The sequence below is a fragment of the Eucyclogobius newberryi genome, unplaced genomic scaffold (assembly GCF_026437365.1).
Source record: "Eucyclogobius newberryi isolate DKJ021-1_F unplaced genomic scaffold, fEucNew1.0.hap1 SCAF_324, whole genome shotgun sequence".
Classification (NCBI taxonomy): Eukaryota; Metazoa; Chordata; class Actinopteri; order Gobiiformes; family Gobiidae; genus Eucyclogobius; species Eucyclogobius newberryi.
Genome location: NW_027315973.1, coordinates 1 through 15,000, shown reverse-complemented (window position 1 = coordinate 15,000; position 15,000 = coordinate 1). Strand labels below are relative to the sequence as shown.

Sequence of the window (15,000 nt, the reverse complement as noted above, 5' to 3'; positions counted from 1 at the left end):
TCTCTTGGTTCTCATGGTTCTCATGGTTCTCATGGTTCTCTTGGTTCTCTTGGTTCTCATGGTTCTCATGGTTCTCATGGTTCTTGTGTAAGTTTGTTGTTTTCGTCCAGAGATTAAAAATATTCAAGAGTTTTCAGCGATACGATCAATACAATCAACCCAATGACATCAGAAGTGTTACAAGTCGCATCCTTCAATGTGAACGGCTCTGAACAAAATCAAACCAACAAAAACTTTAACAAAAATTAAAACACTTCCGTGTTTATTTCGGTGTAAATATCTCATGTTACAACGTGTTACCTGCGGTTTATTGTCAGGTTCTGCCCGAATATGGACAAGTCCTTAAAGGACCTTAAAAAAATGAATGACACAAAATGCAGTGACATTATACTGGACACACGCACGGGAAAAGATCTCTTTTGGACTCAATTTGAAAATGGACAAATTTGACAGCCTTTGTGGGACTTGTGTTTGGGTTCATGTGTGTTTTAGTTTTTATAGATTTGTACGATGCTTTTATATTCATTAATCTCTCACGGATCTCGTTTTTGTTTGTTATTTCATGTTTTCTGTTCATTGTTTATAAAGTTGGAAAATAAAAGAATCTTAAAAAAGAAAAAGGAATGAGACTACAAACATGTAGAATAGGCTCCTCCCCTCTAGGGCCAGGACTCGTGGAGGTCAATAAACAGTGGCCACATGCTCTAAATACGAGGCATTTCAGTCTTTCTGAGAGCAGGGCCAAAAGAGAGGAGCAGGTCATGTGATGCCATGTGATCCTCTCGCTTCTCTTGTTCTGAATGAGCAGAAAATGTTTGCGTTTCAAAGTGATCATTATGTCAGATAATAACTGATCTCCCGCTCTGTTCAAGTTTTCTGAAGCTACGCTGCAAGGGCACACGAGCAGCGAGCGACATCAGGGAAACGTGGATAAGTTCACAGTTTGGTGTCAGAGGCTCGGGTGTGGACGGGTTTGGACGGGTCTGGAAGTGTCTGGACGGGTGTGGACGGGTTCTGGACGTGTCTGGACGGGTCTGGACGTGTCCGGACGTGTCCGGACGTGTCTGGACGGGTGTGGACGGGTCTGGACGTGTCTGGACGGGTGTGGACGGGTTCTGGACGGGTGTGGACGGGTCTGGACGTGTCCGGACATGTCTGGACGGGTGTGGACGTGTCTGGACAGGTGTGGACGGGTCTGGACGTGTCTGGACGGGTCTGGACGTGTCTGGACGGGTGTGGACGGGTTCTGGACGTGTCTGGACGGGTCTGGACGTGTCTGGACGGGTGTGGACGGGTCTGGACGTGTCCGGACGTGTCCGGACGTGTCCGGACGTGTCTGGACGGGTGTGGACGGGTCTGGACCTGTCTGGACGGGTCTGGACGTGTCTGGACGGGTCTGGACGTGTCTGGACGGGTGTGGACGGGTCTGGACGTGTCTGGACGGGTGTGGACGGGTGTGGACGGGTGTGGACGTGTTTGGACGGGTCTGGACGTGTCTGGACGGGTGTGGACGGGTCTGGACGTGTCTGGACGGGTGTGGACGTGTCTGGACGTGTCTGGACGTGTCTGGACGTGTCTGGACGGGTGTGGACGGGTCCGGACGGGTCTGGACGGGTCTGGACGGGTGTGGACGGTTGTGGATGGGTGTGGACGGGTGTGGACGGGTCTGGACGGGTGTGGACGGGTCTGGACGGGTCTGGACGGGTGTGGACGGGTGTGGACGGGTCTGGACGGGTCTGGACGGGTGTGGACGGGTCTGGACGGGTGTGGACGGGTCTGGACATGTCTGGATGTGTCTGGACGGGTGTGGACGGGTCTGGACGGGTGTGGACGGGTGTGGACGGGTCTGGACGGGTGTGGACGGGTCTGGACATGTCTGGATGTGTCTGGACGGGTGTGGACGGGTCTGGACGGGTGTGGACGGGTCTGGACATGTCTGGATGTGTCTGGACGGGTGTGGACGGGTCTGGACGTGTCTGGACGGGTGTGGACGTGTCTGGAAGTGTCTGGACGTGTCTGGACGGGTCTGGACATGTCTGGACGTGTCTGGATGTGTCTGGACGGGTGTGGACGGGTCTGGACGGGTGTGGACGGGTCTGGACATGTCTGGATGTGTCTGGACGGGTGTGGACGGGTCTGGACGTGTCTGGACGGGTGTGGACGTGTCTGGAAGTGTCTGGACGTGTCTGGACGGGTCTGGACATGTCTGGACGTGTCTGGACGGGTGTGGACGGGTCTGGACGTGTCTGGACGGGTCTGGACGTGTCTGGACGGGTGTGGACGTGTCTGGAAGTGTCTGGACGTGTCTGGACGGGTCTGGACATGTCTGGACGTGTCTGGACGGGTGTGGACGGGTCTGGACGGGTCTGGACGGGTGTGGACGGGTGTGGACGGGTCTGGACGGGTCTGGACGGGTCTGGACGGGTGTGGACGGGTCTGGACGGGTGTGGACGGGTCTGGACATGTCTGGATGTGTCTGGACGGGTGTGGACGGGTCTGGACGGGTGTGGACGGGTGTGGACGGGTCTGGACGGGTGTGGACGGGTCTGGACATGTCTGGATGTGTCTGGACGGGTGTGGACGGGTCTGGACGGGTGTGGACGGGTCTGGACATGTCTGGATGTGTCTGGACGGGTGTGGACGGGTCTGGACGTGTCTGGACGGGTGTGGACGTGTCTGGAAGTGTCTGGACGGGTCTGGACATGTCTGGACGTGTCTGGACGGGTGTGGACGGGTCTGGACGTGTCTGGACGGGTCTGGACGTGTCTGGACGGGTGTGGACGTGTCTGGAAGTGTCTGGACGGGTCTGGACGGGTCTGGACATGTCTGGACGGGTCTGGACATGTCTGGACGTGTCTGGACGGGTGTGGACGGGTCTGGACGTGTCTGGACGGGTCTGGACGTGTCTGGACGGGTCTGGACATGTCTGGACGGGTCTGGACATGTCTGGACGTGTCTGGACGGGTGTGGACGGGTCTGGACGTGTCTGGACGGGTCTGGACATGTCTGGACGTGTCTGGACGGGTGTGGACGGGTCTGGACGTGTCTGGACGGGTCTGGACGTGTCTGGACGGGTGTGGACGTGTCTGGAAGTGTCTGGAAGTGTCTGGACGGGTCTGGACGGGTGGGGGCGGCGCTTGGGTGGTGGCATGAATGGTGGTGCACTGCTGCCTCGATGTGGTCTCCTCCGCACTATTAGCCTGCGGAGGGCGTGGCTCCAGGATCACTTGTGAAGACACTGGCATTTATTCAGTCTCAACATTTGACTGTGCGTGATTTGTAGGAGGAGTTCAAGTATCTCTGGGTGTTGTTCATGAGTGAGGGAAGGATGGAGCGTGAGATCGACAGTTGGATCGGTGCAGCAGCTGCAGTGATGCAGTCGCTGCATCGACTGTTGTGGTGAAGAGGGAGCTGAGCCGAAAGGCAAAGCTCTCTATTTACCGGTCGGTCTACGTTCTGACCTCACCTATGGTCATGAGCTTTGGGTAATGACCCAAAGAACAAGATCGTGGATACAAGCGGTCGAAATGAGTTTCCTCCGCCGTGTGGCTGGACGCTCCCTTAGAGATAAGGTGAGGAGCTCGGCCACACGGGGGGAGCTCGGAGTAGAGCCGCTGCTCCTCCACGTCGAGAGGAGCCAGCTGAGGCTCGGGCATCTGTCCCGGAGCCTCCTGTGCGCCTCCCTCGGGAGGTGTTTCAGGCATGTCCCACTGGGAAGAGGCCCCGGGGAAGACCCAGGACACGCTGGAGAGACTATGTCTCTCGGCTGGCCTGGGAACGCCTCGGGATCCCCCCGGACGAGTTAGAGGAAGTGTCTGGGGAGCAGGAAGTCTGGGAGTCCCTGCTCAGACTTCTGCCCCCGCGACCCGGCCCCGGATAAAGCGGCAGAAAATGGATGGATGGATTTGTAGTGGATATAATAATGGCAACAAAGGTGTTTAGTGACTTACCTGGGCGTAGTCACGCTCGATGGCCGCCCGCTTTTGACTGAATGTCCTACACAGAAGAAACAACAGTTTAGTCAAGTAAATTCAACCAGTGATCCACCATAAGTGCACTATTCTGTCTTTCTAATGGTTGCAGCAAATAAACTAAAAACATCTGAGCCGGAGTCAAAGAAAGCTCACTGCAAACAATGGGCCTCATTCATTCACGTTTTCTTTGCAAGAGCCCAAATCTGCGGTGGAGAATCTTCACATTCAACCTGATGGAGGCAATGACACATTTCCTAAATGAATGAAGAATATATGACTATAAAAGATTGACATATGGAGGGAAATTAATCCTAGGTAACGCCAGTAAACCCATTTGTACAATCCACATACAATGTATTCCAGAATAAACTATTTCTTTATCCTCAATAAAGACAGATCTAAAATCACTGAAGCAGACAATAGACCTAAGTGACCGCGCTCCTGTAGAGCACACTGGACGTTCAATCCCAGCTCCTTTGTTTAAGGAAAAACAACATTAAGTCTTATCTGGAGGAAAATAATACTGAAGAAACTAAATTATCTGCAAGAAAAACTAAAAATGCTGGAGTGTAAATCATGCCAAAAGGGGAATATTAAAATGCCACAGGAAATAAAAAAGATAAGAGGACAAATGAATGACCTGACCTAATTGTTAGCCTGTAAACGAGCTGAAAGCACACATTTTATAATATGGGACCGGCAAAGTGATGCAATCTGAACCAAACTAGACACAATTCTTCTTTTTCCTTCTTTTTTCAGTTAATTTTTTCAGAGATTAAACATGGCACAAACATAACAGACCAAGACCAGAGAGAAGAACATAAAATACAAATGAACATCAACTAAACAGCAAAGAAACTAAGCCATGGCAAGTTAAGCTCGAATGTCCTTTTTTCCATTTGTTTAATAAGATAAGATAAGATATTCCTTTATTGTCCCACATGGGGAAATTTCATTGGTGCAACGCAGGTAGATACAGAGGTAGATACAGAAGAACAGATCACTTATAGGAAGTCTGAAAAACACTTTCAGTAGAAGATCTCCTATAAATAAACAAAAACTCCCATAGACAAATAAATAAATAAATAAATACCATTGCATGTGATCACGACAGTAATTGCACATGAATATGTGTCACGACAGCACATAGATTGCACATGAATTTCATAGTAATTGCACATGAATTGCACATGAATTCCAACAGCAATTGCACATATGACAGAATTGCACATCAGTATTATGTTAGGTCAGTATTGCGAGTGTTCAGTACTAACAGTTTTTGTTATAAAGTCTGACAGCAGCAGAAGGAAAGACCTACGGAACCTTTCCTTCACACATCGAGGGTGGATCAGTCTCTCACTGAAGCTGCTCTCCAGAGCGGAGAGAGTGTCCTGCAGGGGACAGAGTGTCCTGCAGGGGGTGAGACTCATGGTCCAGCATAGATGTGAATCTCACCACTCTGATGAGGAGGTGGTTCCGCTGACACCAGTCCACAAAGTCCTGCGCCAGTCCTCTGTACTCCGCGTCATCGTCGTCCGTGATGAGTCCGATGATGGCAGAGTCGTCAGAGAACTTCTGCAGGACACAGCTGTCCGTGTCATGTCTGAAGTCTGCAGTGTAAAGGGTGAAGAGAAAGGGCGCGAAGACAGTGCCCTGGGGCGCCCACACACTGCAGGTCTGAGTGTCAGACACACAGTCCCGGGCTCTCACAAACTGGGGTCGGTCTGTGAGGTAGTCCAGGATCCACTCTGCCAGGTCATACTCCACACCAGCCGTCTCCAGCTTGTCCTTCAGGAGCTGATGGTGTTGAAGGCGCTGGAAAGATCGAAGAACAGAATCCTCACAGAGCTGCCAGGCTTTTCCAGGTGAGAGAGAGAGCGGTGCAGCAGGGAGATGACGGCGTCCTCCACTCCGATGCCAGACCGATATGCAAACTGCAGCGGGTCCATGGCTGAGCTCACGGTGGAGCGGAGGTGGTCCAGGACTAGCCGCTCCAGTGTCTTCATCAGGTGGGACGTGAGAGCCACTGGCCTGAAGCTGTTGAGGTCTTTGGGGCACGGTGTCTTAGGCACAGGTACCAGACAGGAGGTCTTCAGACCTGTGGTACCACCCTCAGCTTCAGGCTCATGTTGAAGACATGCTCCATAACTCCACACAGTTCATCTGCGCAGGACTTAAGGAGCCTGGGGCTGATGCCATCAGGTCCTGCTGCCTTCCTCACTTTAATCCTTTTCAGCTCACTCCTCACCTGTGCTGCTGTGACAGTCAGTGGTTGGCAGGGGGACCGTGTGCTGGGGGGATGGGTGAGTCCAGGCGAAGTGGGGAGCTGATGGTCCGGGGCAGATAAGCGAAGAGGAACAGATGCAGGGCATTGTCCAGCTGTGGAAGAGGGAGCATGCAGCTGTGCAGGGGGAGGGGCGGGTGACCGATCAAACCTCAAGAAGTGAGCATTTAAATCATTCACCCACTGTAGATCCCCCTCTGTCTGGGCAGGGGGGATTTTGAAGCCCGAGATGGTTTTCAGGCTCCTCCACACTCCCTGAATGTTCTTTTGCTGCAGCTGCTCCTCCATCCTCCTCTTGTAGCCGGCCTCAGCCTGCCTGATCTTCCTCCTCAGCTCCTTCTGCACAGTCCTCAGCTCCTCCTTGTTCCCTGACCTGAAGGCTCTCTTCTTCTCCTTCAGCAGAGCCTTCAGTTCACGGTTAATCCATGGCTTGTTGTTTGGAAAACACTGCACCGTCCGGGAGGGAACAATGTTCTCAAAACAGAAGTTGATGTAGTCCGTGATGCACTCTGTGATGGTGTTGATGTCCTCCCCATGTGGGTCATAAAGCTCAGTCCAGACAGTGGTGCTGAAGCAGTCCCTCAGAGCCTCCTCGCTCTCAGCAGACCACATCCTCACCTCACGGGACACCACAGGCTGCCTGCGCACGATGGGTTCATACACAGGCCTCAGATGTACAAGGTTGTGGTCCGAGCTGCCTAGGGGAGGGAGGGGGGAAGAAGAATACGCCTCTTTGGTGTTGGCAAAAACCAAGTCCAATGTTCTATTCTCTCTGGTGGGCCAGGTAACATACTGGGTGTATGTTGGTAGAACAGAAGAGGGAGAAGCATGGTTAAAGTCACCAGAGATGAGGAAGAGAGCCTGTGGATGCTGTGTTTGCAGCCTACAAGTGCAGGAGAGCAGTGCTTCACAAGCATTTTCAGCATTGGCAGACGGGGCCACATAGACTGCGATCAAAATCACATGTGAGAACTCCCGGGGAAGATAATATGGCCTCATGCCAATAGCCAATAGTTCAATATCCTTGTTACATAGCTGCTCCCTCACTGTGCAGTGTTCGGGATTGGACCAGCTCGTGTTCACATACACCGCCAGACCTCCACCTCTTTTCTTCCCGTATTCTCTCGTTCTGTCCGCCCGCAGCAGATGAAAATTGTCCAAACCTACAATAGAGTCTGGCATTTTTGCTGTTAACCAGGTCTCTGTAAAAATCAAGACGCTGCTGTCCCTATAAATCCTCTGGGACCGCATGAGGCTCGCTATTTCCGTCATTTTATTTTGAAGGGACCTCACGTTACCCATGACTACGGCGGGAACCGACTTCCTGTTTCCTCCTCTCTTCTCTCGGAGTTTACGTCCAGCCCGTCTGCTTCGTTGCGTTTTCCTTAGGATGTCCGCCGGGATAACGTGACGATCTCCGGGTAAGACGACTGTTCTCCGCAGTTTCATGAGTTCCTCCTTTGTGTAAACGCAGTAAGGCGCCGGGCAGGGGGCGGGGCCGGGGGACTCAGAGCCAAGACACATCGCAACGACACGACGAAAACACTCAATCCAGCCGAATAAAGTCAAAACAAGTTAATTTAAAGCGATTCCAGTGCGTGTCCCGATCGTTCGTGAAGTTCCTCTTTCATATAAACGTGTATATAAACGTGTACCGACGACACGCCGTACTTTAGCGCGGCCGGAGGGCGCGGGGAGGGCTGGTGGGCTCACTCGGAGCAAGCTCACGTCACAACAACACAACGGACGCAACGAAAAACGCTCAAATCCAGCCGAAAAAAGTCAAAAACAGTTGAATTAAAAAACTATTCCAGCGCGTGTCCCTATCGTACAGTAAAATAGAAAAAATATACTAACTATATTTACAAAATATAGGAGATAAAACACAATAAGTGTGAGAAAGAAGAGAGAGCGTTTACACCGGGCTGCCAGCTGTACCAGCGCCTGGCCTGTGTCAAGCCGCCAAAGGTGCATTCCAAAGGTATCTCTTTATTTATTGTGTCCCTGGCATGAGTTTTGATAAGATAAGACTTTATTGTCCACACATTGAGGCCCAAGTACAGAGTTCTAAAGTTCAGAGGACAAAGTCCAAAACAGTCTGTGGTGCTGTTGATCTCAATGAATGAATGAATGAACAATAGGACAATCCAAAAACACATGATAGTGGTTTGTCTCCTGCTGCCACATCCTCTCCAACAGTCTGCCTCCTGCTGCCACATCCTCTCCAACAGTCTGCCTCCTGCTGCCACATCCTCTCCAACAGTCTGTCTCCTGCTGCCACATCCTCTCCAACAGTCTGCCTCCTGCTGCCACACCCTCTCCAACAGTTTGCCTCCTGCTGCCACATCCTCTCCAACAGTCTGCCTCCTGCTGCCACACCCTCTCCTCCTAATCCTAATTTGTAAAAAACTATAAAAGTCCTGTTTCTATCAACATCTTTTACATCTGGTGAAAAAGCTTTAGACCTTTTGTCCTCCAAACTTTAAATCTCAAATCTGTGATGGAGGGATGGAGGGGTGGAGGGATGGAGGGGTGGAGGGATGGAAGGGTGGAGGGATGGAAGGGTGGAAGGGTGGAGGGATGGAAGGGTGGAGGGATGGAAGGGTGGAGGGATGGAAGGGTGGAAGGATGGAGGGGTGGAAGGGTGGAGGGATGGAAGGGTGGAAGGATGGAGGGGTGGAAGGGTGGAGGGATGGAAGGGTGGAGGGATGGAGGGGTGGAAGGGTGGAGGGGTGGAAGGGTGGAAGGGTGGAGGGATGGAGGGGTGGAAGGGATGGACGGATGGAGGGATGGAGGGGTGGAAGGGTGGAGGGATGGAAGGGTGGAAGGATGAGGGAAGGGTGGAGGGATGGAAGGGTGGAAGGGTGGAGGGATGGAAGGGTGGAAGGATGGAGGGATGGAAGGGTGGAAGGATGGAGGGGTGGAAGGGTGGAGGGATGGAGGCGTGGAGGGATGGAGGGGTGGAAGGGTGGAGGGATGGAAGGGTGGAAGGATGGAGGATGGAGGGGTGGAAGGGTGGAGGGATGGAAGGGTGGAGGGATGGAAGGGTGGAAGGATGGAGGGGTGGAAGTGTGGAGGGATGGACGGATGGAGGGGTGGAGGGATGGAGGGGTGGAAGGGTGGAGGGATGGAAGGGTGGAAAGATGGAGGGGTGGAAGGGTGGAGGGATGGAAGGGTGGAAGGATGGAGGGGTGGAAGGGTGGAGGGATGGAAGGGTGGAGGGATGGAAGGGTGGAAGGATGGAGGGATGGAAGGGTGGAAGGATGGAAGGGTGGAAGGATGGAGGGGTGGAAGGGTGGAGGGATGGAAGGGTGGAGGGATGGAAGGGTGGAAGGATGGAGGGGTGGAAGGGTGGAGGGATGGAGGGGTGGAGGGATGGAAGGGTGGAAGGATGGAGGGATGGAAGGGTGGAAGGATGGAAGGGTGGAAGGATGGAGGGGTGGAAGGGTGAAGGGATGGAAGGGTGGAAGGATGGAGGAATGGAAGGGTGGAGGGATGGAAGGGTGGAAGGATGGAGGGGTGGAGGGATGGAAAGGTGGAAGGATGGAGGGGTGGAAGGGCGGAGGGATGGAAGGGTGGAGGGGTGGAGGGGTGGAGGGGTGGAGGATGGAGGGATGGAAGGGTGGAAGGATGGAGGGGTGGAGGGATGGAAAGATGGAGGGGTGGAGGGATGGAGGGGTGGAAGGGTGGAGGGATGGAGGGATGGAAGGGTGGAGGGATGGAGGGATGGAAGGGTGGAGGGATGGAGGGGTGGAAGGGTGGAGGGATGGAAGGGTGGAAGGATGGAGGGGTGGAAGGGTGGAGGGATGGAAGGGTGGAAGGATGGAGGGGTGGAAGGGCGGAGGGACGGAAGGGTGGAGGAGTGGAAGGGTGGATGGATGGAAGGGTGGAAGGATGGAGGGGTGGAGGGATGGAAAGATGGAGGGGTGGAGGATGGAGGGGTGGAGGGATGGAGGGGTGGAAGAATGGAGGGGTGGAGGGATGGAGGGGTGGAAGGATGGAGGGGTGGAAGGGTGGAGGGGTGGAGGGATGGAGGGGTGGAGGGATGGAAGGATGGGGGGTGGAGGATGGAGGGGTGGAAGGGTGGAGGGATGGAGGGGTGGAGGGATGGAAGGTTGGAGGGATGGAGGGATTAAGGGGTAGAAGGGTGGAGGGATGGAAGGGTGGAGGGATGGAGGGTGGAAGGATGGAGGGGTGGAGGGATGGAAGGGTGGAAGGATGGAGGGGTGGAAGGGTGGAGGGATGGAGGGATGGAAGGGTGGAAGGATGGAGGGGTGGAAGGGTGGAGGGATGGGGGTGGAAGGATGGAGGGGTGGAAGGGTGGAGGGATGGAGGGGTCGAAGGGTGGAAGGATGGAGGGATGGAAGGGTGGAAGGGTGGAGGGATGGAAGGGTGGAAGGATGGAGGGGTGGAAGGGTGAAAGGATGGAGGGATGGAAGGGTGGAAGGGTGGAGGGATGGAAGGGTGGAAGGGTGGAAGGATGGAGGGGTGGAAGGGTGGAGGGATGGAAGGGTGGAAGGATGGAGGGGGTCGAAGGGTGGAAGGATGGAGGGATGGAAGGGTGGAAGGGTGGAGGGATGGAGGGTGGAAGGATGGAGGGGTGGAAGGGCGGAGGGACGGAAGGGTGGAGGAGTGGAAGGGTGGAGGGATGGAGGGTGGAAGGATGGAGGGGTGGGGATGGAAAGATGGAGGGGTGGAGGGATGGAGGGGTGGAGGGATGGAGGGGTGGAAGAATGGAGGGGTGGAGGGATGGAGGGGTGAAGGATGGAGGGGTGGAGGGGTGGAAGGGTGGAGGGATGGAGGGGTGGAGGGATGGAAGGATGGAGGGGTGGAAGGATGGAGGGGTGGAAGGGTGGAGGGATGGAGGGATGGAGGTTGTAGGGATGGAGGGATTAAGGGGTAGAAGGGTGGAGGGATGGAAGGGTGGAGGGATGGAGGGTGGAAGGATGGAAGGGTGGAGGGGTGGAGGGTGGAGGGGTGGAGGGGTGGAGGGGTGGAGGGATGGACGGATGAAGGGGTGGAGGGATGGAGGGGTGGAAGGGTGGAGGATGGAAGGGTGGAGGGGTGGAAGGGTGGAGGGGTGGAGGGATGGAGGGGTGGAGGGATGGAGGGGTGGAGGGATGGAAGGGTGGAAGGATGGAAGGATGGAGGGATGGAGGGTGGAAGGATGGAGGGGTGGAAGGGTGGAGGGATGGACGGATGGAGGGGTGGAGGGATGGAGGGGTGGAAGGGTGGGGGATGGAAGGGTGGAAGATGGAGGGGTGGAAGGGTGGAGGGGTGGAGGGATGGAAGGGTGGAGGGATGAAAGGGGTGGAAGGATGGCGGGGTGGAAGGGTGGAGGGTGGAGGGATGGACGGATGGAGGGGTGGAGGGATGGAGGGGTGGAAGGGTGGAAGGGTGGAGGGATGGAAGGGTGGAGGGATGGGCAGGGTGAGGATGGAGGGGTGGAGGGATGGAAGGGTGGAAGGTGGTGGGGTGGAAGGGTGGAGGGATGGAAGGGTGGAAGGATGGAAGGGTGGAAGGATGGAGGGGTGGAAGGGTGGAGGGATGGAAGGGTGGAAGGATGGAGGAATGGAAGGGTGGAGGGATGGAAGGGTGGAAGGATGGAGGGGTGGAAGGGTGGAGGGATGGAAGGGTGGAAGGATGGAGGGGTGGAAGGGGGAGGGATGGAAGGGTGGAGGGGTGGAAGGGTGGAGGGATGGAGGGTGGAGGTGGAGGGTGGAGGGATGGAAGATGGAGGGGTGGAGGGATGGGTGGGTGGAGGGTGGAGGGATGGAGGGATGGAGGGTGGAGGGGTTGGTGATGGGGATGGAGGGTGGAGGGTTGGAGGGGTGGAGGTGAGGGGTTGGAAGGGTGGATGGTTGGGGTGGAAGGGTGGAGGGATGGAAGGTGGAGGGGTGGAAGGGGTGGAGGGGATGGAAGGGTGGAAGGATGGAGGGGTGGAGGGTGGAAGATGGAGGGGTGGAGGATGGAGGGGTGAGGGATGGAGGGTGAAGATGGGGGGTGGAGGGGTGGAAGGATGGAGGGGTGGAGGGGTGGAGGGTGGAAGGGTGAGGGGTTGGAGGGATGGAGGGGTGGGGGATGGAAGGTGGAGGGGTGGAAGGATGGAGGGGTGGAGGGTGGAGGGATGGAGGGTGGAGGGATGGAGGTTGGAGGGAGGAGGGAAGGGGTGGAGGGTGGAGGGTGGAAGGGTGGAGGGATGGAAGGGTGGAAGGGTGGAGGGGTGGAAGGGGGATGGAGGGGTGGAGGGTGGAAGGGTGGAGGATGGAGGGGTTGAGGGGAGGTGGAGGGATGGAAGGGTGGAGGGTGGAAGGGTGGAAGGATGGAGGGGTGAGGTGTGAAGGTGGAGGGATGGAAGGGTGGAGGGGAGGAGAGGGTGGAAGGGTGGAGGGTGAAGGAAGGGGTGGAAGGGTGGAGGGATGGAGGGTGGAAGGATGGAGGGGTTGAGGGGTGGAAGGGATGGAGAGGGGTGGAGGGATGGAGGGGTGGAGGGATGGAGGGGTGGAGGATGGAGGAGGAGGGGTGGAGGGGTGGAGGGATGGAGGGGTGGAAGGATGGAGGGTGGGGGTGGAGGGGTGGGGATGGAGGGGTGGAGGGATGGAGGGTTGAGAGGGGTGGAGGATGGAGGGGTGGAGGGATGGAGGGTGGAAGGATGGAGGGGTGAGGGGAGGTGGAGGGTGGAGGGTGGAGGGATGGAGGGTGGAAGGGGTGGAGGGATGGAGGGGTGGAAGGGTGGAGGTGGAGGGGTGGAGGGATGGAGGGTGGAAGGATGGAGGGGTGAGGGAAGGGGTGGAAGGATGGAGGGGTGGAGGGGTGGAGGGATGGAGGGTGGAAGGATGGAAGGGTGGAGGGTGGAGGGTGGAGGGTGGAGGATGGAAGGGTGGAAGGATGGAGGATGGAAGGGTGGAGGGATGGAAGGGTGGAGGATGGAGGGGTGGAAGGGTGGAGGGATGGAGGGTGGAGGATGAGGGGTGGAAGGGTGGAGGGATGGAAGGGTGGAGGGGTGGAAGGGTGGAGGGATGGAAGGGTGGAAGGATGGAGGGTGGAGGGATGGAGATGAGGGGTGGAGGGATGGAGGGGTGGAAGGGTGGAGGGTGGGGTGGAGGGATGGAGGGGTGGAGGGATGGAGGGTGGAGGGATGGAGGGTGGAGGTGAGGGTGGAAGGGATGGAGGGGTGGAGGGAGGAAGGGAGGATGGAGGGAGGGTGGAGGGTGGAGGATGGAGGGTGGAGGAGGGTGGAGGGATGGAAGGGGTGGAGGGATGGAGGGGTGGAGGATGGAGGGGTGAAGGATGGAGGGGTGGAGGGTGGAGGGATGGGTGAGGGGTGGAAGGATGGAGGGGTGGAAGGGGGGGGATGGAGGGGTGGAGGGATGGAAGGGTGGAGGAGGGATGGAGGGTGAAGGGTGGAAGGATGGAGGGGAAGGGTGGAGGGGTGGGGAGGGATGGAGGGGTGGAGGGTTGGAGGGGTGGAGGGTGGAAGGGTGGAGGATGGAAGGAGGAAGGGTGGAGGGTGAAGGGAGTGGAAGGGGGATGGAGGGTGGAGGGATGGAGGGGATGGGAGGTGAGGTGGAGGGTGGAAGGTGGAGGGGGTGGAAGGGTGGAAGGATGGAGGGATGGGTGAGGATGGAGGGGTGGAAGGGTGGAGGGTGGGAAGGATGGAGGGTGGAAGGGTGGAGGTGGAAGGGTGGAGGGATGGAAGGGTGGAGGGATGGAGGGGTGGAGGGATGGAAGATGGAGGGGTGGAGGGATGGAGGGTGGAGGGATGGAGGGGTGGAAGATGGAGGGTGGAGGGATGGAGGGGTGGAAGGATGGAGGGGTGGAGGGATGGAAGGGTGGAGGGGTGGAGGGATGGAGGGGTGGAGGGATGGAAGGGTGGAGGGTGGAAGGATGGAGGGGTGGAAGGGTGGAGGATGAGGATGGAAGGTGATGGGAGGGAGAAGGGTGAGGTGGAGGGGTGGAGGGTGAGGGATGGAGGGTGGAGGGATGGAGGGGTGGAAGGGATGAGGGTGAAGGGTGGAGGTTGGAAGGTGGAGGGTGGAGGGGGATGGAGGGTGGTGGAGGGTGGAGGGTGGAGGGTGGAAGGTGGAGGGAGAGGGTGGAGGGTGGAGGGATGAGGGTGGAAGGATGGAGGGGTGAAGGGTGGAGGGAGGAAGGGTGGAGGGTGGAAGGGTGGAGGGATTGAGGGGTGGAGGGATGGAGATGGAGGGGTGGAAGGGATGGAGGGGTGGAGGGATGGAGGGGTGGAAGATGGAGTGGAGAGGGTGGAGGGATGGAGGGTGGAGGATAGAGGTGGTGGAGGAGGGGTGGAAGGGTGGAGGGTGGAGGGATGGAGGGGTGGAAGGGATGGAAGGATGGAGGGTGGAAGGATGGAGGGTGGAAGGGTGGAGGGATGGAAGGTTGGAGGGATGGAGGGATTAAGGGGTGAGAAGGGTGGAGGGATGGAAGGGTGGAGGATGAAGGGTGGAAGGATGGAGGGGTGGAAGGGTGGAGGGATGGAAGGGTGGAGGGATGGAGTGTGGAGGGGGAGGAGATGGAGGGGTGGAGGGGTGGAGGGGTGGAGGGATGGAGGGATGAGGGTGGAGGGATGGAGGGTGGAAGGGTGGAGGATGGAAGGGTGGAGGGGTGGACGGGTTGGAGGGGTGGAGGGATGGAGGGGTGGAGGGATGGAGGGGTGGAGGGATGGAAGGGTGGAAGGATGGAAGGATGGAAGGGTGGAAGGGTGGAGGGATGGACGGATGGAGG

At 57.0% G+C, this 15,000-nt stretch overlaps 1 protein-coding gene across 1 annotated transcript in view; it reads right to left on the bottom strand.

Annotated features, from left to right (window-relative positions):
- Positions 1-3,996, bottom strand: part of LOC140375544 (F-BAR and double SH3 domains protein 2-like) — a gene marked incomplete at both ends in the record, with an annotated part of 66,143 nt that extends 62,147 nt beyond the window's left edge. The window contains one exon of the mRNA XM_072461859.1: positions 3,951-3,996. Within this exon, the coding sequence (XP_072317960.1) occupies positions 3,951-3,996 (46 nt within the window). The remainder of the gene's footprint in view (positions 1-3,950) is intronic.
- Positions 3,997-15,000: the final 11,004 nt, after the last annotated feature.